The sequence below is a fragment of the Bombus vancouverensis genome, chromosome 2 (assembly GCF_051014615.1).
Source record: "Bombus vancouverensis nearcticus chromosome 2, iyBomVanc1_principal, whole genome shotgun sequence".
Classification (NCBI taxonomy): Eukaryota; Metazoa; Arthropoda; class Insecta; order Hymenoptera; family Apidae; genus Bombus; species Bombus vancouverensis.
Window position 1 is genome coordinate 14,941,156 of NC_134912.1, and position 26,842 is coordinate 14,967,997.

Sequence of the window (26,842 nt, forward strand, 5' to 3'; positions counted from 1 at the left end):
ATGTCTCGAAAAGATCAACAAATTTTAAAACAGTTTTACAATTGTTGTATTTTACGCGAGGGGAAAATCTTAAACGAAGATTTATGGGTTCGCGATGGGAAAGTCGTTGACCCAGAAAAAATTTTTTACGACGAAAAAGTCAAACCACATATAAGAATCGATTGCAACGGCGCGTTAATTTCTCCTGGATACATTGATCTTCAAATCAATGGTATATAATGCAAGTATAATAACAATAATCATTTCATTATAATTTAGTATAATTTGTTGTAAATATTATTCTTTTATATTACATATATTAGTATACAAAATTTTGGTATAAATTATTAGATAATAAGGCTTTTACGATAAATATTAACTTTGTACAAAAATATTACAAATCTAATTGTATGTACAATTACAATTCGTAACTATTATCTTATCTACTAGGTGGTTTTGGAATCGATTTTACACATAATGTTAATGATGTAGAAGGAGGAATTAATAAAGTAGCTAAAAAATTGCTTGAATTTGGTGTAACATCATTTTGTCCAACTTTGGTTACATCACCTAGTGAAACATATCATAAGATATTACCAAACATTAAGAGAACAAAAGGTGGGAAACATGGTGCCACTGTATTAGGAGTTCATTTAGAAGGACCTTTCATTAGTCCAAGTAAAAAGGGAGCTCATCCAGAGAATCATATAAAACAATTTGAAAAAGCAAGTCTCCAAAATATTTTCAATGCATACATTTAATGTATATATGAACATCAAACAAATTTTAATGCATCAGTAAATGTTCATATGTGAATAAATTGCTATTATTTTTATTCATGTAACTTTTCATGCTTCAAACACATATATAAATCTAATATTTTTAATTATCTCTTCATATATGTGGATTTTAGGGTTTCAAGTCATTAAGTGATATGTATGGAAGTTTAGAAAATGTTTGTCTTGTAACATTGGCACCTGAACTTCCTAATGCTCAATCTGTGATAACAGAATTGTGTAAAAGAAATATTACAGTTTCTCTTGGTAAGATATAACTATTCCAATTTTAATAATTTAATATCTCTTCTAAATCTAAATATTTTAGGACATTCTGTAGCAAATTTGAAAGAAGGAGAAGAGGCTGTAAAGAATGGAGCATCTTTTATTACCCATCTTTTTAATGCAATGTTACCAGTAATTATACAAAATGATTTTCTATTTTATAAAAAATATAAATCATCAGTCAAGCGTAAATGATAAATTTGTATTTATAGTTTCATCATAGAGATCCAGGATTAGTTGGTCTCTTAACATCTGATCAAGTTCATTCTGGAAAAATTATCCATTATGGCATAATTGCAGATGGAATTCATACTCATCCAGCAGCATTGCGTATAGCTCATAGAACCCACCCTGAAGGTATATATGTGTATCTTTTTTTATAAGACAATCCTTACCTCTTAATTACTAATTAAAAAGTTTTTAAAATTAATATTTAATTTTGCGTTTTAGGTCTTGTTTTAGTTACTGATGCACTGTCAGCGCTAGGATTAGAAGAAGGCATACATCAATTAGGACAGCTTAAAATCGAAATGCGCTCGGGACGTGCATATATTGCTGAGACAGATATACTGTGTGGAAGTACAGCAGAAATGTCGAAATGCGTTCGTCATTTCAAAGAAGCAACAGGTAATTTAAACAATATGACATGTATGATATATAGATTTTTTAAATTCAATTTTGATCTTTTTAAGAATTATTAATATTTTTTATTAGCTTTTGTTCTTTACTATAATATCTTGCAAACAGCCTTGTATATTGATAAAGATTACTGTTTCAATATTCTTATGGAAGAATATTTAAGTATACTATTTATATCTAATTACTATACAATATTATTTATTTTTTATAGGCTGTTCAATAGTAGAATCTTTAGAAGCCGCGACTCTCCATCCGGCAAGAACCCTAGGTATTGAAAAGACTAAAGGAGTCTTAAACTATGAAGCAGATGCTGATATGGTAATGTTGAATAAAAATTTAGAACTGTTATCGACGTGGATAGCGGGAGAATGTGTTCACTGTAATTGCATGTATGTCGAATATTGTCAGTAAAGCACAGAACATATTATCCAAATAATTGCTTAATGCTCATGTTCCTGTGCCTATGTCAATATTACTCAACGATTGGTCACTTTTATTAGAGAAACTGGCGGAATTGATTTCACAAAACAATCAGAGAAAAATGTGGTCATTTACCCACTTGTATTAATTATATGAGCATGTACTACATGCCTTAAATATTACACTTTTCGTGTATAATGCGCGACGGCTGTGAATATCGTTCTAGCCATAATTTTATTCGTCTATCTATTCATATTGTAAGATATATAATTATATACGCATTTTATATAAAAATATTTTTTACGAATGTACTTATATTTTGATACATATAAAACAAAGATTAATTTTTACCTTTATTGTATTTGAGGGAATATGCCTTTAATAATACAAAGTCAAAAACAATTATATAATTTTTGTCTTTAAATTAACAACAAAAAGGTCAGTTATTTTTTATAGTTAGGTACAAATAGGATGTATATCTATTTCGACAAAAAATGTTACTCGTTATAAAATATTTAGATAACAAACAGTTTTAAAATATATACAAATAAATTGTTATTTTTAATTCATGCATTATACCATTTATTACAAAATATCCTTGATCGTCTTTTAGGGCTGAATTGTACATATAAAGTAGGTTTAATGTGTAGAATATTTATTTCGTCAAATTTTTGAAATAAATATAGTATACATGAAAAAATAGAAAGGCTAGGTTACTATTTCATTTGATATCAGTATTATGTGAAAGATGTCATCTAATTAATATCGTCATTATCACAATTTGTAATATACATAAAATTGTTAAATGTGTGTTTTTTTTTATATAGAAATATATTTTTCTTCTTACATTTGAACAGTTAGTTACACCAATATTTTAATTACATATTAAACAATATTTTGTAGTCATTTTAGCAAAGCATTCAGAAATCAGTTGTTCGCATGAAAAGTTACTGTTTCACAATAAAATATTGTTATTGTTGCATCAATTGTATGTGGTCTGTTCTTTCAACGACGATGAAAGCCAAGTCGCGTAAGGTTCTTATGTTAATAAACGACGTCCTTCAGGTTGCATATATATGGTGAATGTCTAATACCAAATGAATGTGCTGGAGGAATGTCAAGAATTACCTGTAAAAGTTAGTTTTTACCGCTATAGGAGTATTCCTTAAAAAGTTAATAATCATAAGAAAACTAATATCTGGTCCAGTCGTGCACTTTTTCTGAAATCGAGTTAGGATCTTAAAAGTATTTTTTGTCAGAATACTGATATTCTTTAAATATAAACATAAATAATTAGTTTCAACATAGTTTATTCTGAACTTTCACGAATACTGATATTATGTTGGGATATATATACTATTGAGATCCATCCAACTCGAACGTCAGATAGATGCGATTTCTGGATGTATACCCTCAAAAATAATTATACAGTTTATTAAGTGATGTCTATTGAACAAGCTCTGAAACTTTTGAGTTTTTTAGTTTTTGAATAAGTAGGAAGAAATTAGAAGTACTTTTTCTGGGCAATGAGCTCCAGGTCCTGGAATCTGGGAATGATCATCGGGCAGCTGATAGCGGGCACTTATGCTATAAGCAGGACTTTTCACTCTGATTGCATCTGGTTTAACAGCTTCGTATGTTCCAGGTCCAGGAACTAAAACACGATCATCTGTAGAAACTTTCTGTCTACCAGAGATAGAGTAAGCCGGTGCTGCTTTTTTGTTTCCTTCCTTTGTTCCACCAAGAGCAGAAGGAATATTATAAACGTTCGGAGCTGAAACAGAATAAAAATAGCGGCGACTTCACTGATGTTAGATTGTAAAAACATATATTTTCCTTAGAAAGTAATAATCACTGTATATACAAAAAAATATAGCATTTTGAATAATAGACATTATTTGTATAACTACGCAAAGAAAAGATAAACTAGCGGAAACAAAGAAACAAATTCTGTAAATTTACCTGGAATATCATCTGATCTATTTATACTTGTTCTAAGACCAAAAGTAAATCGCAATGCTTTTTCCAATAAAAGCATAGCTTTTTCTGGACTGTATTCACCTGGACCTTTAAACCAAATATTAAATCTATTGAACAAATACACAAAATGAACAAAATATAATAAATTTTAAAAGACTACCATACCTGGTATAGAATCCGTTTCACGTACTTCAGGCTTAACTCCAAAACTATAATGAGGTGATTTATTCAAATTTACCTTTTCAGGATGATAACTTCCTGGAGCTAAATTTTTAATATATCAAAATAAGTGACTATTATGCATTATCATAAACGTTCTATAAATTCTATTATTTACTTTTACGAATATTACTTACCAGGTATATCACCAGTTTTTTCGTAAGATGTTTTTAAACCAAACGAATAACGTGGCGATTTATCTAAATTGACTTTTTCTGGAGAATAAGTACCAGGAGCTACAAAATGGAAGAAAAGAATACTAATGCAATCGTAAAAAAGATGTAGTAAAATGATATTTCCTTATGTAGCTATTATAAATTATAGCACAGTATTATAACATGTATGTGATTGAAAAAACAATTTCAGTAATGTTGTAACTGTAAATATCATCAATAAGATTTTTTTTACAATTTGCAAAATTTAAAATGGTATATGAAATTCATCTTTTAATGCTAGGTGAAATTCATAAACACTTTGTAATTTTAAAAACGAAATATTAAAATAAAGTTATACAGCAGTTATAAAGCTGTAAGCGAAAAAGAAGTTAAGAAAAAAATATAAGAGCTGAAGCTTTAACATGCTTTGAATTAAAAATTGCACCATATATCAGAAGCATGAAATGTTTTTAATTGTTTTAGAACTGTTTTAGAATCCAGCCTTGCGGTAGTTTAGTAATAATTTGTTAGTCAACACCGTTACCTGGTGTATCCCTAGGCTTTTCCAAGGGCTTTCTATTACCAAAACTGAAATAAGGTTTATGTTCCAAATTTAGTACTTTCTCTGGATAGTAATCAGCAGGGCCTACCAAAGCAATCAAATCATTAGTAATTGTTTCTGCAGAATGTTAAAATCTAAACCAACTTTTCCAAAATAAGAAGCTGCTGCAATTTGCATTAAATAAAATTCACCTGGGTTGTCATTGAATTTTTCCAGTGTACCTTTTCCTGATAAGCTATATTGCGGCCCTTTATCTAAATTTACCTTCTCAGGGCTGTATGTTCCAGGTGCTGTGATAATAAGTAGAATATCTAAGTCTCTTTACTACAATTGTTGTAGGATTAATTCATTGCTAATATCTTGTTATGTAAAGGAAATGGGAAGATTGAATTTTTTATTTTAATCACCTGGATTATCATTAGGCTTCTCTGGTAAACCTTTACCAGATAAACTGAATTGAGGACCTTTGTCCAAATTTACTTTCTCAGGACTATAAGTGCCTGGTGCTATTGAAAAAATTAAATACAAGAAGACATTAATCTAAAAGAATAATATATTAAATAACAAATCAAACTATCAAGAAAATCTAAAAAAAAAGATAAAAAATTCACCTGGATTATCGTTTGGTTTTTCTGAAATTCCTTTTCCATACAAACTATATTGTGGACCTTTGCTTAAATTTACTTTTTCAGGACTGTACGTACCTGGTGCTATGATAGAAGAAAATATTAAATATTCACTAAGAATTAAATGTTAATTAAAAATTATTATGTAATTAAGTAACAAAATAGCAAACTAAGTAAATACAAAATAAAGAGAAAACTGATTGTACTGACCAGGGTTATCAATTGGTTTCTCAGAAGATCCTTTACCACTTAAGCTATATTCTGGACCTTTACTCAAGTTCACCTTTTCTGGACAATAATCTCCAGGTGCTGTAGGGGAATAATACACAGAAGCAGTAAAGTAATCCTTTTGTAAACTAACAAAAAAAATTAATGACAAAAATAGTAGTAGAGTGGCTATAATAACTATACCTGGATTAGTGTTTGGTTTATCAAGAGGTGTTCTTATTCCAAAACTATACTGTGGTGCCTTATCAAGATTTACTTTTTCAGGTGCATAAGTTCCTGGTGCTAAAAATTGATTTTCTTTATTTATGTTTAAAACTTAAAAATCTACATATAAAACTAATTTTTTTATAAAAGTTACTATTTGTTTCTTCCAACACAATGTTTAATTTATTAAAATTAATTTTCGTTCAAAAGTCAGATTAATATACGAAATATATTTTTCAAATTCCAAGCTTGTATCTACAGACCTGGATTATTGTCTATTTTATCATAAAAATGTCTTCCGCTTAAACTATACTGGGGACTCTTATTAACTTTTTCAGGATTGTAAGTACCAGGGGCTGTAAAAAAAGATGCATGTGATGTAACAATTGCAATAAAAATCTACAATTATATTCTTCATGCAATTACCTGGAGTGTCGCTTATTTTTTCGAGAGGTGTCCTCAGACCAAAAGTAAATTGCGGTGTTGTATCCAATTTTACTTTTTCTGGACAATATGTACCTGGCGCTAAGAATCATTTTTTTAAATTTAATTATAAATAAATACCTTTCATTGTATGCAGACATTAACGAAACTTTTTTAAACATTAGTTATACATTATTTCAAATCAAAATTAATATTTTGTTATCAAAATATTACATTTCAATAGTATGTAAAAATTCGCATACCAGGGGTGTTGTCAGGTTTTTCTACTCGTCCTTTCCCAGTGAGGCTGTATTGAGGACCCTTATCCAAATTGGTTTTTTCAGGGCTATACGTGCCAGGTGCTATAAAAATAAATTGACATGCGCTGGTGATACTACAATTCGTAAATAATGTACATTACATATTATCACAGACAAAGTTACACGGCTGTGATAATAAATTCGTGATTATTACTTTGTCGACCGAACAAATGTACAACAAGTCACGAATTTGCAATAAAATTCATTAGGTTCCAATATGTTATTTAACAACAATTAGTAGAAAATATGTTTGAAAAGGAATGCTTCTACAGGTTTAATTAAATTCGGTCAACAAAATTTTAAACAAGCGTATTAAGTTTGCCTTAATTACCTGGGGTATCGCTCGGTTTTTCGAGGGAAGGCCTGAGTCCAAAACTGAACTGCGGTGTATTGTTCAATCTTACCTTTTCCGGACAGTATGTACCAGGTGCTGATATCATAATATACAAATAATTATTCATTTCATCATAAATAAAATCAATATATTTTAATTCAATTATGCATTTTTCTTTTTAGCGAAACAAATAATAACGAAAGTAATAGAAAATAATATATGACAAAACGATTACAGTGAAAGAAGAAAAATCTATTTCATAAAAATAAAATTTAAAGGATACTTATTAATATCTACAAAAGAATGCAGTTCCTACATAATTTACGTTTAAAGATTTCTTCTTTTAATTTTGTAATACAATATCAAATAAATATCATAAGTGCAAGTTACTACACATGCAGTTCAATTATTAAATACGTTGCAAGCCAATCATTTTGATTTGCATCATTCTACATACTTGCAAAAACTACAACAATAATTTAGAAGATAGAAAAGTTCGAATAGCAGAGATGCAGTGTGTATTAATCCAAGATCACCAAGCTACAATCGCAAAAGTAAGATAAGAAGCTGGATAGAATATTGTCGTCATTTAAAGGAAAGATTCAAGAAATATAATACCTAAACATCGAACAATGTTTATTCTTCGAGTTTATATCTGTACTTTCGCAGAATTCTTCAGAATACTTCTAGGCGATCGAATCGCTATAACCAATGGAGATTATTCAGCATGACATCGATTCTTCCTAAGGAATCATTTTCCTCTCATGACAAACGTACTTTTTGTTAATTTATTGTAAATTTCTTTTTATTCTAATACCGTTTGAATTATTGTAGTATTCTAGGTTGCAGAATTATTAGTAAAATATATTTAGAAAATACACATTTAAATCGATTTAATTACCTTAAAACCAATTTAATCTTATTAAACTGTAGGGAAAGAGATGTACAGACTGTTTAAACAATGTTGGTTAATCAAGCGAGAGATAATAGTAAATGATGAGAGGAATCTGTTTTGCTTAATTTAATCTACACGCACTTATATCTAATCTCGCTCTCTAGAAATGAAAATCTTTACTGCCAATTAATTAAAGCTTTCGACGAGCATCTTTCCAGATAACAATGTCGATAGTACGGATTGATGTATAGCGGGTTACTCGTTAACAGGTGTTTAACATTCCAATCTTTTAGATTTAATTACTAAGAAATGAAACGCGACTTAGACATATGCTTATTAGACAAAAAAGATATTCTTTTCATCATCCCTTATTGTTTCCTGCAATGTTACAATGTCCTGTACATCTATTTGTTACATTTATGAGATAATTTAAAGTGAGTCTCATTTTTCTCAAGATATGAAAAATAGATAACTGTATTAGTTATTATTTAATTAATATTTGTAAAGATATAGAGTCGTACAGATGCGAGATTTATTGTTTTGATTTAATTAATTACCAGGTATATCGCTTGATTTGTCCAGTACAGGTTTCAACCCAAAACTATATTCGGGGGTTTTGTCGAGATTCACCTTTTCGGTGCAGTAATCATTTGGTGCTGTGATTAAGTCGACATTTATCATAAATATGTTTTAATGAAGATATTCAAAAAGTATTACATAAACAAGATTATAAATAATGATTTATGGAGGATAACAAAGGATTTTGGATACGTACATGTAAAATATTATTTACATATATACGTATATGTAAATATTAACGTATATCTATAATACTCACCAGGTGTACAACTAATCTTCTCGGTTTGCGTTTTGATGCCGAATGAATACTTCGGTGAGCTATCCAGAATAATCTTTCCGGCTTTTTCCGGATTATAATCGCCAGGAGCTGGTGTCACTTCCTGTTTCGTGGATTTCGTGCGGCCATGCAACGATGATGCTTGTGCAGCATCTTTTCCTGCAAAAATGAATACAGAATTTAACAAGTTCTATCATCAACATAATATGAACGAGGTTTAATTAGAAAATAATAAATTTAAAAGATTGCTTCAATTTGAAAGTAGTAAAAAATTAAATTAATTTGAAAATAAGTTTGTTTTTTAAAAATATTGATTATGTTTTTAATCGATTTTATCATCCAATTCTCATACAATTAAATAGAAGTTATTAGAAAATGTACAATATTAAGAGTCTCAAGAAGAAGGAATTATTGGTAGAAAAGCAACGGAATGTCGTGAATAACGCACATTAAAAGTCGCATTCTTGCAGGATATTACTGTTCTGAAGTTTGATCGATACTTCATAGAACTCGGAATACCGCTGTCTGTAGAATTCATTTCGTGCTTGCACAGCAGTATTTATGTTTAGTTTTGTAGCTTTAATTTCTGTTCACGATAGATAGCGTGTTAATTCTTTGTAGACGATAAAGCTATCATGTACATTGTACATACATATACATATGTTATATTAATAAATCAAATAGCGGCGAAAGTATTGATGAACTTACACTTGAATAAGTGGAAGATATATAATGGCAAGTTCGGAATAAATGGTTAAGTTGTAAAAAATTAATAAGCAGATCATATTATCTACCTTTGGCACTAAGCCCGGAAACGTTGTATTGACCAGGACCCGGTCCAGGACTGTCATTCTTCGTCGCGTGTCTAAAGATGAATACACAATCATTATACCAATTTAATAAAATTATTCATTTAAATTAAAAAAAAAAAAAAACAATTTTTTCTCGGGAACTAAGCCGCGGAATTTGTAACAGAACTTACGTACCTGCTGCCAAACGAGAAAGCGGGCGCTCTGCCTCGTTTCGAGTCGGGAACAGTTTTTCCTACAGATTTGATTCATATTTAAAATTTGTTCAATAAATTTTAATACAAAAGAGAGATTTAAATATAAAAATTAAGATTACCGATTAATGGTGGTAATGTTACACAAGCAGGACCCGGGCTACTATACTCTGCAGCGATAGGACCTCGCCTCTTTGTTGGTGTCCACGGTCTTTGTGTCATGCCACCCATTTTCGATGTTTGTTTTCGATGATATACTTTTTATTTTTCTCTAAATATAAGAAACAATTACTCGAATTAACTGCTAAAACTTATCTAAGTGATTTTGGAAAATTAAACAAATAGTACAGAAAAATATTATAATTCTGATATATGATAGCTGTGAATCAAATTGTGACTAACGTTTATCTTAAAATATGGCTTGCGAGTGAAGGAAGAAGATTCTAAGAATGCACGGCTAGAATTAGGATGGTTTTAGAGATTAGCTAATTCTTCACGTGCGCTCTTCAGATCGTTTTTCATTGTACTGTTCTGCGTTCTTTGGATCATCTTTAATTCCATCGCATTGTTAAACAATTTTTTAAGTTTGAAAAATTTGTGTCTCAATTCCGTGCGAAATTTTTTCATAATATATTATGCTTTTTTTTTTTTGCTTGATGAAACAAGATTGGAATACAAAGTATAGAACTTTATCGTATACATATCCTGAGTCATATGAATATTCGTACCCTTTAAAATCGAGTAACTTTTATAAAATTGAACCAAACGATTTGATCTTTCTTGAGAAATCAGAAGAATTAATTCACCAGGTAATGTGTAGACAAATTTTTGTAAAAATTGCAATTGGTCGGAATGCGAAGAACAAAGCAGAGGTCGCTTTTTACAACTTTTTTATCTGGGTCTATAATGAAAATTTAAGCAATACGATTTAAGAGATCAGTTAACGTTGCTATGAGCTACGGTTGGAAATCGCAGTTTTTTACGGTTTTTTTTAAGATCTTTCCTTAAGAAACCACGTACCATTTCTCCTATCATTTACGTCATTTAAAGAATAGAATATTCTACAACAATATTTGGAGTATTTATGTAATCAAAATCGTTGATTTCTGCACAATATGAAATAGACAAATAATTGGTATCTCGTTTTGAAAGGGCAATTAATATATGCATAATATACATCGAAAAGTTATGCCTTTTTCCATGAGATAATCAAAGAGCCTCCTTTGGAATCGTGCAATCAACACGACCTCGAAAGTCGGGCCACGAAAGAAACGACTCACGAACAACCATATAAGAATATGTCCATGGTAGGTATCCAGAATCGCCCACCATTCGACATTGAACTGAATAAAGCATGAATATCACAAATTGTATAGCGTTCAAACAAGTCAAACAAATGCAGGTCAAATGGATGACTCATGACCTACTTATAGTATTTTGTTACTCCATACACATGTACTAACGATATTCTAATAATTGTAAGTGGTACGATCTTTCAGTTAATCTGGATTATGGAAACTTACGTGATTTATTACTGCATATATGTCGTATCTAGAATGTAAAATAGATTTTGGGATGTAGTTGTTAAAATATATATAACATCAGTAAGATTATGATTTATATTTATGGTTAATGGGGGTGTTACATCGCATAATAAATTTAGAATAAAATTACGAAATTTAATAATACTAATACAGACAGACATATTCTTTGTAGAATCATCAAAGAAAATGGACATTAGAGAATCCATCTATATGTTTATATTAGCATTATTAAATTTCACAAATCATCGATAAATATATAACGTGTATATAGTAAAATACATGTTACATAATGTTAAATCTCCGACTTTGTAATATCACCACTATTGAATTAGGATTAAAACACTTTTTTCTTAAATATCTATGTAATATGGTAATAAGTATCAGTTAAGTATTGATAATACATTCACGAGAATCGAGCTAGATTGAGAATAAATCGTTATTTATGCGACGAAGGAAAAAAGGTTGAAAGTCACGTGACCGAATTACGTCTTGAAAATTATACAAGACGATTATCGAGAATCGATCATTTAATCGGATTTGCCCAATATGGCAAACACGCGTGACTATCGATCAATCGTACATAGTGGGCTTATGACTTGACTATATATGGCATACTACAGAAAGTGGAATAATAGGTTAAAATTCAAATAGATTTTATCTACCAAATTAAGAAAAGATTCTAATGCTCTTAGTATTACTTCTCTTTAGTCACACAGTTTCCTCCCCGGCTACGCTCAACTCTATCATCAACTAACTTTCATCTCCGTATTCGGACGATGAAACGCCACGAATCTTTTCATCCACACACGCATGCAAATCAAAGGATTTACATACAGGCATGTACGCGTTTCATTAGATCGTTCACCATTGTTCGGATCATGAAAGGACTCAACCATTTCGAAATGTCTCGCTTAAACACACAGAGAAAGTAGTGAATAGATAGAACAAAGTTGATGAGGAACCAAATGATACTATTTTTGTCTACACTGTCTTGGATAACCTTTTAGAGTCCCCGACCAAAAAATTAGGGCCAAGTACAATTTTCAACATCTTTAGTGTTTTTAGTAAAATTTAAAGGCTTGAATGTAATTTAATAATAATTTTTATTAGTTACTAAAGCACACACATACATATAACATACATAAATATTAATAATTTGTGTTTTCCCATATCGATTTTTTATAACTTAGGCTTAATTCTCTTTTTTATTTCTCTTACTTAACTGTCTGTCTTAATTCTTGAACGGACTGATCCGTTTTAATAGTATCACACTTCAAATGGTGCATTCGCTCAATAACTTATCACTTGTTACTGATATCCTAACATAAACATGTATTCGGTCCTCAACCGCTCGTCACGCATAAGAATATCATCTTCATGTAAACTATAATATATGTAAACTCGCCATAATAAAAAGTAATAAGATGTTATACATAATATATATAAATTATTAATATGTGTATGTGTGAGGTACATTAATAATTAATATAATCTGTAATAAAATTATGTTCAAACCTTCAAAATTTTTCTAAAAATACGAAGGATGTTGAAAATTGTGAGTGGTCCTAATTTTTTGACCAGGGACTGTATTGTATATTGCAATTAGGGGTTTCAAACATTCTTTGAAGACTCTGTTGTTCACACCTTTAATCAATTCGAAGGACTCATAGTATGGGTATAATTGATGATTATTTGTCTTAAAGCCTTGACTTGTCTGGTACTAATAATTATACGATTGTGGTATTAAGTGATTGTAGCCAAACCGTAGATGTTTACGCAAATTCATATTTTTTTAACCTAAATAGGTATTATATGCATTTTATACATTTTTTATCTTTAAGCTTTTTATAAATGGATACAAATCCGCAGTCGAATTATAAGCTTTCACAGTAAAGTTCCATTACGTAATATAAAGATTAAAATTTAAGATCATTCTTTTCGCTATTATTTTAGACAATCGGACAAGAGGAAAGTACTTATTTTTTAGGCCAGAAATAACCTTTTTATTTGTCTTGTCGATCAATGATCGTTTACATATGAAATACCGCGTCAATTTACCTTTCATAGCTTATCATGAATTATGTATTTGTACAATTCGATCTCGTCGATCACATGATTCACCGATTTTATCAACGCAATAATAGTACTACGAGATAAATCACCATTTATGTTCTTCTATAATGTCACCGGCGGCGAATTCATTATTACACCACGGTGACATAATATTTGTTTACAGCTTGGATTACTCATTGTCAGAGTTGCTCATCAGTAAAGATGTCTCACGCAGTCCTACAGTATTAATATAATTGAACTCGAAATATCCTTGACGACACACCGGCGAATCTTTCTATTCTGTATTTTCTCCCAATTACCTATTAAAATTAAACGATATTATTGTGTTCGACAAAGTTATACAATTTTCAAAGTTGATTTGTAGTAGATTAAAATTTTATTGTTTAAGAATGAATTTATTTATTAGTAGTATAGTATACCCCAAGTAAAAAGCAATATAAGTGCTAACGGATGGGCCATACACCCGTGGTCCTTTACGACACGGGGTAATTGAGAAAAGTGTACTTGACCATGGGTCATCCACATCTGTGTGTATATTAAAACGTTAGAGACAGTTGCAAGGAGACTTAATCAGTTGCAAGGAGAGTTGTACAACGAGTTGTAACGAAAGTCGAAGAGATGAAAGTTGTAACAAGAATCGAAGAGAACAGTGTTGACAGTGCAGAGTCGAGAAGTGTTGTAAGACGAGTTGTTAATTGTAAATTGGAAATTGAATTGTGAATCACCCATTTAAGTTGTATTGGTTATAGCATATCACCGCATTGAGTTCATTAATTAACCATTGTTTCCTGTTTTATAATAAATAACTTAGAGAGGGAAAGAGATCAAACACCAGAGAGAAAGTGTAAGATTTTTCTACTCTCTATAATTGGGGGCCCGAGCAGAGATCGAACAAAATAGAAAACGAAACATTTAACAGAACTATTCGTGTAATGATTGTGAAAACCAGATTGAAATCAAGTCGAATCATTATTCATGACTGACACCATCGTTGATGTTGAAGAAAGGTGCATTGTTAACGATAAGTTAACGCGAATTGAAACGATGAAAGTTGTAGAATTGAAAGAGAAACTCAAAAGACGACAATTAAAAACAATTGGTAAGAAGAAAAAATTGTAAGACCGCCGAAGAGTTTTCATCGCTTTGGAGATTCAGCACGGCGAAGACGAAAAAGACGAAGAAGAAGATAAAGAAGAGCGCGATCTGTTCGAAACACGCGTGAGAGTCGACAGCAGAAGTCGCGCATGTTTTAACATTTAGGGACGTGGAGGAGTCCATGAACACGTTCAGCGGTGACGACAACGTCAATGTGCAAAGCTAGTTGTCAGAGTTTGAGGAGATGTGCGATCTCTGCGATTGGACTGATGTGCAGCGCGTAATATACGCGAAGAAGCTTTTACGTGGTTTGGCAATATTGTTCGTCGACTACGAAAGGTGTTGTACAAGTTAGCAAACAACGAAGAAAATGCTGAGTACGGAATTTGAACAACAAGTGGACGTGTACAAGGTTCATAAAGAGTTGTTGCATGGAACTAAGAAGGAAACCGATTCATACCAGGAGTATGTCTGTAAGATGTTAGAAATAGCGGAGCAAGTGAGTATGAAAAGTTCGACCATAATGAAATACATCATCGCCGGAGTTCGTGACGAAGAGATCAACAAAGTGATAGTGTATGGCGCCAAGAACATTCGAAAGTTAAAAGAGAAGCTTACCATGTCCGAAGCTATGAAAGAAAATACGAAGACGAAAAGCAAACGAGTTGAAGAAAGATCCAAGAGGACAAGTCGCGACGAAGCAGCGCAGGAGCGGGTGCGAGGATGCTTTCTATGCGAAAACAAAAATCACCTAAGTACGGATTGACCAACAAAAAGCAAGGGTGACCAAATGCTTCAAATGCTAGGAGTACGGACACATCGCATCGAAGTACAATAACCCGAGTGAGTCCTTTAAACATATGTATAACAACTTAATTAATTAAGAAAAATATCTTCTTTTATAATTTACATGAGAAAAAGCTACATCTCCAGCATTGATAAATTTTTACCAATAGATTAATTTTTCTAATTAATTTTTGCCATAGAAATTACCAAATTTTAATTATTATATCATCGACCACTCAGCTACTAATTGTTTAATATTACTTATCATTCTCTACGTAATTAACTAATTAAATATCCTGAATTATATTTCGTTTTTATATTTGACACTAAACAACTTTTAAAATAAAGTTCGTTGATATAATAATAAGATTTTCATCATAAACAGTTTCATTAATATCGAAATACGTGTTCGTATATTTAACTTTATGTACGCAAGATGGTTGACGTTTCTAGAAATCTATTCAAGAATACCGGTTCGTCACCTAATTAGTTAACAGTATGTTTATCAAATCTCGATTATTCTCTTAAAATTTTTTTAATACAAATTTCAGTAAAGATTTGGTATGTACTGCTATAACACTATACAAAATGATTCAATATTGAAAATTACACATTTTTGCACTTAATAGCCTAGTTTGTACTTAATAACCCATAACCCAAAAGATTAAAACTAATGTTTTTATTAAATTGTAATTACAATCTGTATGATAAATGTGATTGGCTGTCACAAAGCAAGGTGTTAAATCTGTTACTTACCTTGATTTCGCGAAATGTATAGCTTGATGAAATACTGTATTGGGTTCTCAAAGAAAGCCGTGAACAATAACAAGCTGATTGGTCAAATCACGAATGCGTTAGAGATATTTATTACAGAAACACACAAGCACTAGATTCGTTATTGCGATACCTGCACCCGACGTGAGTTTCTGAGCGACTGAAGATTAAATTAAACGTAGTGCTATCGCAGCATGTGCTTGTTTATCCCTACCACACGATCCTTAAATCTCTACTGCGTTTGAATCATTTCGCGCATGCGCCCTTGCGCCACGATTATCCTTAACGGGTAACCAATTTGGTCCCTTGTTTTCGGAATCGAACCTTGTCACTGGACACTCCTTGAATTTTTCTTTTTTATTTAAATAACACGAAGAAAAATACTATACATTAAAAAGGAACCATATTGCTATGTTACGGACCTTGGATTTTATTTTGAGTCTGATTACCATGTATATTTTATACGATATATATATACGCTTCCTATATATCCGCGAAATTCAGTAAAAATTAATTTCTAATGCAAAAGATTAATGCGAATTTTTAATGCGAAAGTTAATTTTTAAGAAACACGAATATGACTAAAATTAACAAAAATTATCTGGAGATAAAGTAAAAATAAATTTATAGTTTTAAATATTAGTTTGCAAATTTATCATATTGAAAAATATTACATTGTTTAATGTATTATAGGAAAAGGAGGAAATAACTTAAGTACAAAAGAAATTAAGATATATAACTTGATTCCTTCTTGGAAAGTAACAAGATATTGATATAAAAGCTGCATTTTAGAAAGCAACCTGTCATCTATTTACATAAAAAGATCTCTCCTTGGCTCCTTTATTGGGAATGTATATATACTGTATTTCGCAACCCACGCACCCTAACGGTCTTGGTTTTCATCCTCGACTCTTTTGGCCTTGTATCCTGTGTGCTCAGGACAAAAGTCAGCTAAAATTAGGGGCTCACGTTATCGTTTTAAGTGACGATATACACAAGTGAATGTAAAACATGCTTCCGCTCTTAGTCGTCAAATACACAGGTAAAAAATTAATACGATATAGGAGTAGATAGATATGGATAGATACGGATTAGGAATCGATAAACATGTAGTGTTATTTGCAATTGTGCTTTAAAACATCGCGTCTATGCAGACAAACATAATCGCGATTAAATATATTAATAACTATTAATAGTACATTATTATGTCTCTCAACTTCGAAGAGATTTATATAAGTACATGTTTACTTCCTAACAATTAGAATTAGCTTCTTTTAAATGAAAAATTATTATCTTAATCCCCCATTTTTATTCTCCCACTTGTGACTAGTATATAACTAGTATATAATAAACTGGTAGTATAATATGTTAATATGATAATACTCTTAATTGTACATTGCAAATATTTCTATTTTCTTATTAATGTTGAAAGTGGATCTTATCACAGTCATTATTTTTTATACACCTTGATCATTTTTCCAGATTAACTACATCAATTAGACTGTTTTACATAATTGCCGTTTTCTAAATTCCATATCATAGTATCTAAGATCATATTAAATTCCCAAAAACATTTCAATATTTATTCAGGACTTAACGTTTAACAATTAATACGTCAATTAGTATTGAACGAGAAGCATACATTCCCTAGAGCCGCTATGGGTACTGCTTGACACTTGATAATTTCCCTCTCCCCAGCTATGCTGACATCACGATGCACAGAACTGGTCAGCAAAAGCGGCTCTAACAAGTTAGTCGTGTGTATGATAGACCAAGATCGTCAAGGGATTCTCGTTTCCTTTGCATCATCGTTGTAGGTGTATAGTTTATTATCCCTGTTCATAGAAAGTGTTACATCATTACATTTATCATCTAGTGATCTATTGGTACAATAGATCATTCAAATATACTCGGGTATACTCTGCCTGTAACAAGTGGGCCTCAACAAACTGCAAGGTACGCCATTTATTGTGTTGATCATATAGAGATTTTAATACCATAGCGTTCATGTTTGAGATTGTATTAAATAGTATATAGGGAGGCTTAATACAAAAGTGTGATTATGAATTAATTAGCTATATCTTAATTTAGGGAATCCAATGATTCTAAATTAACCAATGAATTTAATGTAAAACAAGTAATTACAGCTTATAAATTTTGTATGATTTCACTTACTAATTTTAAAATAATTTTAATTTAATTAATTAAGGATTGAAATATTTACACTACCGTCTAGACATATAAGATTACTTCACTTTTTTCCAAAATTGAACGATGCAATTCAAAAGAAATTTTATCGTATAAAATATTATCATTCCAATCCTTCGATCAGCAGTGTGTAATTTCAATAAATACACATATAGACAATCGATCGAATAACTTTTTATTTTACTCCTTTATGGTTCTGTATCGTATGAAATTATCGATTGCTTCGATACGAATAACGTTACATTATTTATCTTATTTACCTTTCATCTCATGATTCACTTGAGTTTTCACTGCCCCGATAGTAGCAAAGTAATTAATAAAACATGAATAAATTAAGTGTTCAGTCAATGTCCTATGATTTAATCGTTATTTTCGCATGTTACAATAGCGATAATTATCTTTATTCACTGTTCTACAATAGCATTTGATATTCCATCGTTGATAACAAATCTTGTAACATCAGTTTCAGTACAATGATAGTGCAGTGGTCAATTCAACAACGCCTATGTCAATGTTCCTAGTTTGTCTGAACTTGAATTAATGCTACTGACAGGAAACGCAACCGGACAGTACGTCCGCTTCCATGCATGATAAATATCCTGCCTGCGTTTCGGGAAACGAATAATCACTTTTGACATATTCAAATTCATTCTAAATTTAATATTATAAATTTAATACAATTCCAGAATTGTTCCTTTAACCTATCACGAGTAATAAGTAGTAAACTTCTGAAATAGATACGTGCAAAGGAATTAATGTAATGTGATATCTTTATTAACTCCGGTAAAGCACACGTTAAATGACATCATTGCTGGAACTGTATTGTAATGATTTATACTCCTTATACGTTGAATATTTGACATACTTGTCGTGCAATATTCTGTTTTATTCCATACGTATAATACGAAATTTATCGGCATTTACGTATCAAAAGCGAAATACATCAAAACTCATATTAAAATTATATTTTAACAAATAAAAGGGGCTACGATATCTTTACTTATGAACCATTCTCAAGAAAAAGTTTATAGCACTCTGTACCTGAACATTTCGATTTATAAAATAACTTGTAGGGTAATCGTGTTTACTTCATGTTCCATTTTGGTTTATTTCTTTAGTCTCGTTCTGCATCGTACATTATAATCAGATGTATGCTTTGGGCGTTTAAAGATATTCTAGTTTCAGGTTAATGAAGAAACTCAATTTTTGTACACTTATTAATGAGATATTTTAGACCTTTTGATGTTAATAGTGTACATGATTTATTTATAGGCCTAAATATGGAACCTGAGGACGAAAACTTGGAAATGCACCTTCTACATGATTACACTACGAATTCTACAAAATCTCAAACCATATACAGGCTACTCCTAAACTACCTACGAACCAAGAACATTAAACACTTCAAGTGCCTTGTTGAGCAGAGTTTAAAAAAACAACCAGCTATCATCGACGTAAACTATGCTTATCCGAATCGATCGAACGAAACTTGCTTGGACATTGCCTGCAAGAATGGTCTCCCGGAGTTCGTGAAGTTTCTATTGGAAAAAGGTGCGAAGGTAAACAGGGTGAACGAAGCCCACAACCGTGGACCGATTCACTTCGCTACCGAAAATGGATATGCGGATGTCCTCAGTATATTATTGGACGAACGTACAATAAATCCAAACCTGGAGGCTGGACAACAAACGGCTCTGCATATGGCGGTGAAAAAGAATGACCTGAATTGCGCGTCGTTGCTTCTGGAAAAAGGCGCCAGTCCCAATATTCCCAATAACAAAGGTTTAACCGCTTTGCATATGGCGGCAATGAAGGGTCAAAAAGACATGGTGAACCTGATTCTGGAAAAAACCACACATGTCCTCAATTTGGATACTTACAAGGACTATAACAATCAAACGACTAGAGAAGTGTTGGAGAAGAAGCTGCCAAATATTCAGTTACCCTCGGTCGAGAAACAAGGCGTGAATGTTTATGACTTGAAGTATTATTTAAACGCTAATGACGAGATAAATTTTTTAAAATGCTTGGAGATTGTCGAAAACGAGGCGGTGAATAACGTAGCGAAGGATCTGATTGAAATGGCCGTGGAAAGGAACTTCAAGAATGCGGTTATTACATTATTGAAAAAAACAAGAGGAACTGGATGTAACTTGGAGAAAGCTGCGAATTTAGCGGTTGAACAAGGCTTGCCACATATCCTTCGTGAGATATTGGAGACTGATGTTGATGTTACGAGTGACTTACTGTTGAAGGCTTGCATAGAGCTTGGTATACCGGATAAAGAAGAGTCGGGAAACATGGACGATAGACTGAAATGTTTAAATCTGATCCTGGAAAGAGAAGACGTGGATGTTCGGTGCACAGATAGTAAGTGTTGCATATATATATCGCACATGTATTTCTATACTTAGGTCTATTTAATCAAGCATCTATTTAAAAATACATAGGCAAAGGAAATACTCCACTTCATTATGCAGCCAGGGCTGACTGTCGAGAAGCAGTGACATTGCTACTTGAAAAAGGAAGCTACATCGGTCACATGAACAATTTCGGCGTTCCACCAGTTGAAGATATTTCCGTGTCCACTCTATCCCAATATTTCGATAACTGCATACAAGCTAGAAAAAAACGAACAAACGAATATACAATCGAATTTGACTACAAATGTTTAGTACCTCACGACATCCCTTACACGATGAGTCAACAGAAAAATACAATTAGTCAGAACAGACGAGAAATGGATGTTTTTCAATACATCGCTAGCAACAATGGCTTAAAACATATATTAAAGCATCCTCTGTTATCTTCTTTCTTATATCTAAAATGGCATCGAATAAGACATATCCTGCACCTAAACTTAGCATTTTACATTTTGTTTTATCTTCTGTTGAATACATACATTCTGCAGGTCACTTATATCATGAGAGACTCGCAAATATCTGCGAACTCGAGCGTACAGATAAACGAGGAGATAAAAGGATCAACTTCTATCTACGTTCTGCATATATTCACTGGTATCGTAACAGCATTGTTTGCATTTAGGGAGATCCTTCAATTATTCTCATCGCCGTGCCATTATGTATCTAGTTTTGAAAATTGGATCGAAATAGCGTTGATAATATTAGGATTCGTTATTTTAAGCGGTGCAACTATGCAAGTTGCAGCTATTGTGATATTACTATCTGCTTTGGAAATGGTGATCCTACTTGGCAAGCATCCTCGAATGTCCACAGGTATCGAGATGTTCAAAAAGGTGTCTTTCAACTTCGTACGTTTTTTGTTACTTTATGTATTTCTTGTCCTAGGTTTCGCGTTTGCTTTCTTTGTCGTCTTTAAGGATGATAAGAAGCACTTTCTAGATCCTGGATACTCTCTGTTCAAAACCATCATCATGATCACTGGAGAATTCGACTCCAATGAGATTGTCTTCGTGTCGCATCCGATTCTCAGCCGTTTTATCTTCACCTTCTTCATCTTCTTCATCGTGATAGTTTTGTTCAATTTACTGAACGGTTTGGCAGTTAGCGACACAGCAAAGATCCTCGGGAAGGCAGAATTAGTTGGATTAATTTCTAGGATACAAGTTCTTTCTCATATTGAAAATCTGGTTGTTCCAGCACCTTTTACACGCAAGACACAATGTTCAATTTGTTATGGTCTCTTGCATGGCTTTGAATACAATCCCTTAGCGTTCCTCGTTCGGAAAGTTCTTCTCTTTCCAACTTACTTGAGTACTGGTAAATTGAGCGTGGAACCGTACGATATTTTGTTTTATCACAATGTAAAATCCGATAAAGACTCCAGCGAGGTGTTCCCTACCTTCAAAATGGATTCGTATATCATGAAACAGGCTAAAGATGTTTTATTGAGGAAAGGTCAGGAATCAAATAATGAAAAAATGTTCAATAAATTGGAGAAATTGGAAAGAAGATTCACAACGATGGAAATTATATTGAATTCCATTAAACAAAAGATTGAGAATAATAATTTTAATGTTGAAGAAGTTGGAAATTAAAATATTGTTCTATTTATTCCTCTTTCGGCTTTTTTAAATATAACGATTAAACACGTTGTTGATTTCTACTTGTGACTATATTAAAGGCACTGTATTTTTATACTTGTTTTATTTCATGTTATATTGTAATATTTTTATTACATTTAATAAATTATCTAAATAAAATCATTCAACATCTTTCTATGTGTAATTAAAAGCACATTTTAAAATATTTATAGAGGCTAATTTTAAGACCGAATTATATACTATTAGCTATATTACCTATCGCTTTTTTTAATGATATCAAGAAATTGTTTCTGAATTCTCTTCATTTATAGCAACGATAACGGGTGACAAAGTTGACTCATCAGCTATGAACAGCAATATTATGTTAAGATTTTAGAGTTATTATTTAACCTAGTGTTAAATATAAAAGATACATATTTTTACAAACAAGATTGTTATAAAAATATTTTTATGTAAATATTGTAATATAAACATTGTAAATCTTTCATGTTTATAAAATATATTTTATTTTTTAAATGTACAAAATAGTCTTTATTTCAGTGATTTACATGGTTTTCAAGAAATTTATTCAAGGTGAATTTAAATAATTTAAATGAAATATTGAATGCATGACTAACCTGAATTTTGTTTATCTATAAATTTTAGAATTACTATACTATTAAATTTTGTGAACGTTTTAATACGAAGGCGATTTGAAAATTTCAAGAACTAATATAGATCTTAAATTGGTCGAATGACAGATTTAACATACTATCTGATCACGATCTTTTCAAATCGCCATTGCATTCTATATAAATATCGTGCGAGAAATATTACTTTACAATGTAATTAATTAGAAGTTACAAATATAGATATGCTTATATAATCTTCCATCGAGTTTGAGTATTGAATTGTTAGCCAGAAACATCTTCTTGCAGAGTCTTTTCTCTTCCACGTCGTATCAAAATATCGGTATAAAATAGATTGAAATCTAACCTAATTAAAAAAATAATAAAATATAATGATAATGTTGAAAATTTCTATTTTTGAGTCATACGAAAAATATATAAAGTACTTTATAAAATGCAGCAATATCAAGCAATATAATTTTTAGTAAACATTTTCCTTGAAAATATTTTATTACTTATCATTATTTATTTTTTTATTCTCTGGTATTGCATTTTGTGGAATATCTTGTAGTACAAGTATTTATAAATTCTACGACGTAACTTACCTACAAAAGACATTAAGAAGTTTCTCATTGTTATTATCACATCCTAGATCACATATTCTATCTAAAAGACGAATTAATACTTGAGTAAATTTCTCATCCAGTGATATGATAGTTTCTTCAAAACTGGCTGCATTCTCTTTGTAGATATCTCCATCTTCGTCCTAATAAATAAGTGACAAAAACATACAGCCTTATTAATTTTACATTTCATACAAATAAATGTACAAGACCCTTTGTAAAACTAAGATTAAGAAGCATACGTTGTAAAAAATGAATATAATGTACACAATGATGTCTGAAAGAGATTTGTAAAATATACCATTACAGATCAAAATTTGTAAAGTAAAAATGCATCATATTACTTAAATTTAGTATACCTGTAGCTGAAAATAAAATAACCCTGCTTATTATAGATACATATAATTTTTTGATAAAAAGTTGTAATTCATAGTATGATATATCATGCTTATACAACCATGATCTCCAACAATTGGGGTAGAAATTAATATACTATTTATATCAAAAGATAAACAAGTATTCAAAAGGACTATTGAAAGCTACAATATCTGACTTGCATGCATCCCAAAATTAATATACAAACATAATAACTTTACTCTTAGTTTATGCATATATAATCACTATTATTATGTATCATTTACAAATGAACAATTATGTGCTTAAGACAAAATCTACATGCAACATTACCATTTATTAAAGTAGTACATATATATTCATATACTAAGTTTGAATTAAGATATATGTATATAATATGTATGTAATGGGACTTATGAAATATTTACATATACAATTATAATTTTTATTATGTATAAATTTCCTAACATTCATTTTATTATACTTAAATAAGTAATTCTAATGGTAAGATTTCGCACCGTTATTGCGATGATAATATGAGTGTTAATAGTGATAATGTTCATGATAGTATTAAGTTATTACATGTGACTATATATAGAAAAAGATAAAAATAATGTTTTTACTAGTGATCGAGAGGCATTAAATTTAATATTCTACACATTAAAAGTCAAATCTAACCATTCCTTTGTATTACTAGAAAAGTTTAAACTAAAAGAAATGAGATTTAAACCTATTCATTCCTTTTCCTTACTTGCAAGATTCAAATAAAAAACTTAAAATCTTTGAATAAATTTATGTCCAATTTGTATTACACCTATAATTCATGCGAATTTGAATCTCATATATCGTATAGACATGATCTATAAAACGATTTTTATTTACTAAAAAAGGAAAGCTTCATGATACTAATGCTACACAGATGCATGGAAGCAAAGTTATAATCTTGGGGATATACCTCAGAATCATAGACATCTTCCTGATAGGCACCAATCATGGATGTCAATTCGGCGTCAATGTAGTATGGACTCATACGCTTAACATTAGTAAAATATTAAAATTCAGTTTACTACTAAACTGTCTTTTTTCAGTTTTATGTTTGTTGTGGAATTTTACCGTTTATTATGGACACTGAGTATGGAATCTATGAAACTATAATTATCCAGTGGCAATAATTATGTATTAATAGTAAGCACATCACATGCAGGTCTGTTTTGTGGTTCAGACAGTTTTAAATCTGAATTATATAATGCATCTCGTATTATTTTCAACGGAAATATCAAATGCAATGGTACTAAGAGATATTTCGGTTATATTTGCTATTTATTTCTACATAATAATTTTATAAAAAATATTTGTAACGCCTATCTTACACCCTTTTAGAGGTATCAATAATGAACAAAGATATTTGAAAAAATCTGAATCAAAACAAAGAATGCAACTTAGATAAACTGTTTTCATTGTATTTTAAGTATATGCATGTCTCGTATATGTACACAATTACATAGCAATTGAGGATTACCTTTTCTATTTTTGTACACTTCTATGAGAAGATTGTAACACTTACCTCCATAAAATTGCAAAATTCAAGACAAGCAGCACAAATTCCTGTTATACAGCCCAGAAGATCAGGATCTGTTAACATGCACTCCTTCAAATAACTATCTTGAAGATCTTGATGCACACTTAAAACATCGTCCACGTTACTGACCTATGCATTTAATTCAAATTTCGAATTTCAATAAAATCTATTCATTAAGCTACAAAATTTAAGAACCATAATGCCGAATCATACCTTACTCATTTTACTTAAAAATGTAAGCCAGTTTGGTTCTATAACTTCAACCATCATATAATAAGCTAAGTGTTGAATGCAGTCCAGCATTCTTTGTCTCAAAGAAAATGCTTGTCTGTACGACATTGCTGCATTGTGAGTAAAAGTTTTTGCAATTTTATTGCTCACCCATACTCTGGAAAACAATATAAAATCAAAGCAATGTATCAAAGCAAACTTTTATGGAAATATTAGATAAAAATCCTAAGCAACTACAAAATTATATTATAACCTGCATAAACGTCTTTCTATATATTTGCAATAAAATAAGTGTCTGAACAGCATCTGATAACAAGCTATAGCTTTTCTGTTGAGTATCAAAGAAACAGGCCATTTAACGTCATAATTAAATACAAATGCTTCCAAGCCAGTTAAGATCTTATCAGTTTGAAAACAATACTCTAAAACAAAAATTTTCATTATAAGCAACATGAAGAAACGAAAAAAAAAGAAATTAAAATAATATACCTTTTTCTTCTCTGGTTTGAATAGAGAGTATTCTAAACATTTGAAATTGAAGGTCATATGGTAAAAGTTCTGGTTTTAGATCATCCTTATATGGATCTGAGTCTGCAGTAGACATACGCAATGCAACTTCAAGAAGAGATGCTAATCGATGAATGACAATATCATACATATTTTTATTTAATTCAGTTTCACAAAGATTCATAAATTGAACCTAAGATTAAATATTATATAACTTTACACACAGTGGTAATATATCAATACATTAATGAAACATTTTGTTGTATAAGCTTACCACAAAATCTCCTTGTGCAAGAAGAAAATAATTTTTTACACTACGAAGCCGACCCATTAAATCGTTTTCGTGAATAAGAACTTCCAATAAGGTCTTTGCAGCTTCAGAATATGCTCTATCAATAGTAGCTATATATTTTTGCCCTTGATGTTGATAAATTAAAGGTTCTTGTTTTCCCCATTGGACTGTCTTGCCTATATAGAATTGTATTAAATATTTATGAGTCTTTACATATAGTAAAAGTGAATATGAAACATG

At 30.9% G+C, this 26,842-nt stretch overlaps 4 protein-coding genes across 6 annotated transcripts in view; 2 read left to right on the plus strand and 2 right to left on the minus strand.

The window, feature by feature from the left end:
* Nucleotides 1–2,668, plus strand: LOC117163275 (N-acetylglucosamine-6-phosphate deacetylase). The gene is made up of 7 exons (XM_033345421.2): nt 1–211; nt 430–704; nt 893–1,022; nt 1,084–1,172; nt 1,253–1,397; nt 1,491–1,667; nt 1,891–2,668. The coding sequence occupies exons 1-7, from the start codon at nt 1–3 to the stop codon at nt 2,088–2,090; spliced, it is 1,227 nt and encodes a 408-aa protein (XP_033201312.1). The 3' UTR covers nt 2,091–2,668.
* On the minus strand, nt 497–16,354 carry LOC117163272 (uncharacterized). 2 transcript variants are annotated; one of them, XM_033345418.2, is made up of 21 exons: nt 16,159–16,354; nt 10,027–10,175; nt 9,888–9,945; nt 9,696–9,766; nt 8,884–9,060; nt 8,603–8,701; nt 7,148–7,246; nt 6,760–6,858; nt 6,500–6,598; nt 6,337–6,429; nt 6,053–6,151; nt 5,852–5,950; nt 5,627–5,725; nt 5,423–5,521; nt 5,207–5,305; nt 4,998–5,099; nt 4,436–4,534; nt 4,245–4,343; nt 4,062–4,166; nt 3,614–3,873; nt 497–3,227 (listed from the first exon to the last, which is right to left on the minus strand). In XM_033345418.2, the coding sequence occupies exons 2-21, from the start codon at nt 10,133–10,135 to the stop codon at nt 3,144–3,146; spliced, it is 2,148 nt and encodes a 715-aa protein (XP_033201309.1). In that variant the 5' UTR covers nt 10,136–10,175; nt 16,159–16,354; the 3' UTR covers nt 497–3,143. The 2 variants fall into 2 exon arrangements, with proteins under 2 accessions (XP_033201309.1, XP_033201310.1); XM_033345419.2 differs by lacking the exon at nt 4,998–5,099.
* Nucleotides 15,342–22,402, plus strand: pain (transient receptor potential cation channel family member painless). Of its 2 annotated transcripts, none has more exons than XM_076627900.1 (3): nt 15,342–15,459; nt 19,657–20,754; nt 20,835–22,402. In XM_076627900.1, the coding sequence occupies exons 2-3, from the start codon at nt 19,665–19,667 to the stop codon at nt 22,400–22,402; spliced, it is 2,658 nt and encodes an 885-aa protein (XP_076484015.1). In that variant the 5' UTR covers nt 15,342–15,459; nt 19,657–19,664. The 2 variants fall into 2 exon arrangements, with proteins under 2 accessions (XP_076484015.1, XP_033201162.2); XM_033345271.2 differs by lacking the exon at nt 15,342–15,459 and adding an exon at nt 17,935–18,132.
* The window catches only part of LOC117163207 (gamma-tubulin complex component 2), an 8,445-nt gene continuing 2,249 nt past the window's right edge, over nt 20,647–26,842 (minus strand). The window contains exons 10-17 of the mRNA XM_033345272.2: nt 26,585–26,778; nt 26,293–26,503; nt 26,057–26,225; nt 25,786–25,960; nt 25,558–25,701; nt 24,949–25,026; nt 23,622–23,782; nt 20,647–23,383 (exon numbers count right to left, since the gene is read on the minus strand). Of these exons, the coding sequence (XP_033201163.2) occupies nt 23,302–23,383; nt 23,622–23,782; nt 24,949–25,026; nt 25,558–25,701; nt 25,786–25,960; nt 26,057–26,225; nt 26,293–26,503; nt 26,585–26,778 (1,214 nt within the window). The 3' untranslated portion in view covers nt 20,647–23,301. The remainder of the gene's footprint in view (nt 23,384–23,621; nt 23,783–24,948; nt 25,027–25,557; nt 25,702–25,785; nt 25,961–26,056; nt 26,226–26,292; nt 26,504–26,584; nt 26,779–26,842) is intronic.

Coding starts and splice junctions, on each gene's coding strand:
- LOC117163275 (XM_033345421.2), top strand. CDS start 1: ATGTCTCGAAAAGATCAACAAATTTTAAAACAGTTTTACAATTGTTGT. Junction 1,173..1,252: donor TTTTTAATGCAATGTTACCA/GTAATTATACAA, acceptor TTGTATTTATAG/TTTCATCATAGAGATCCAGG. Junction 1,398..1,490: donor TCATAGAACCCACCCTGAAG/GTATATATGTGT, acceptor TTTGCGTTTTAG/GTCTTGTTTTAGTTACTGAT.
- LOC117163272 (XM_033345418.2), bottom strand. CDS start 10,135: ATGGGTGGCATGACACAAAGACCGTGGACACCAACAAAGAGGCGAGGT. Junction 9,946..10,026: donor AACATTACCACCATTAATCG/GTAATCTTAATT, acceptor TCAAATCTGTAG/GAAAAACTGTTCCCGACTCG. Junction 9,767..9,887: donor GCTTTCTCGTTTGGCAGCAG/GTACGTAAGTTC, acceptor ATTCATCTTTAG/ACACGCGACGAAGAATGACA.
- pain (XM_076627900.1), top strand. CDS start 19,665: ATGGAACCTGAGGACGAAAACTTGGAAATGCACCTTCTACATGATTAC. Junction 20,755..20,834: donor GGATGTTCGGTGCACAGATA/GTAAGTGTTGCA, acceptor AAAAATACATAG/GCAAAGGAAATACTCCACTT.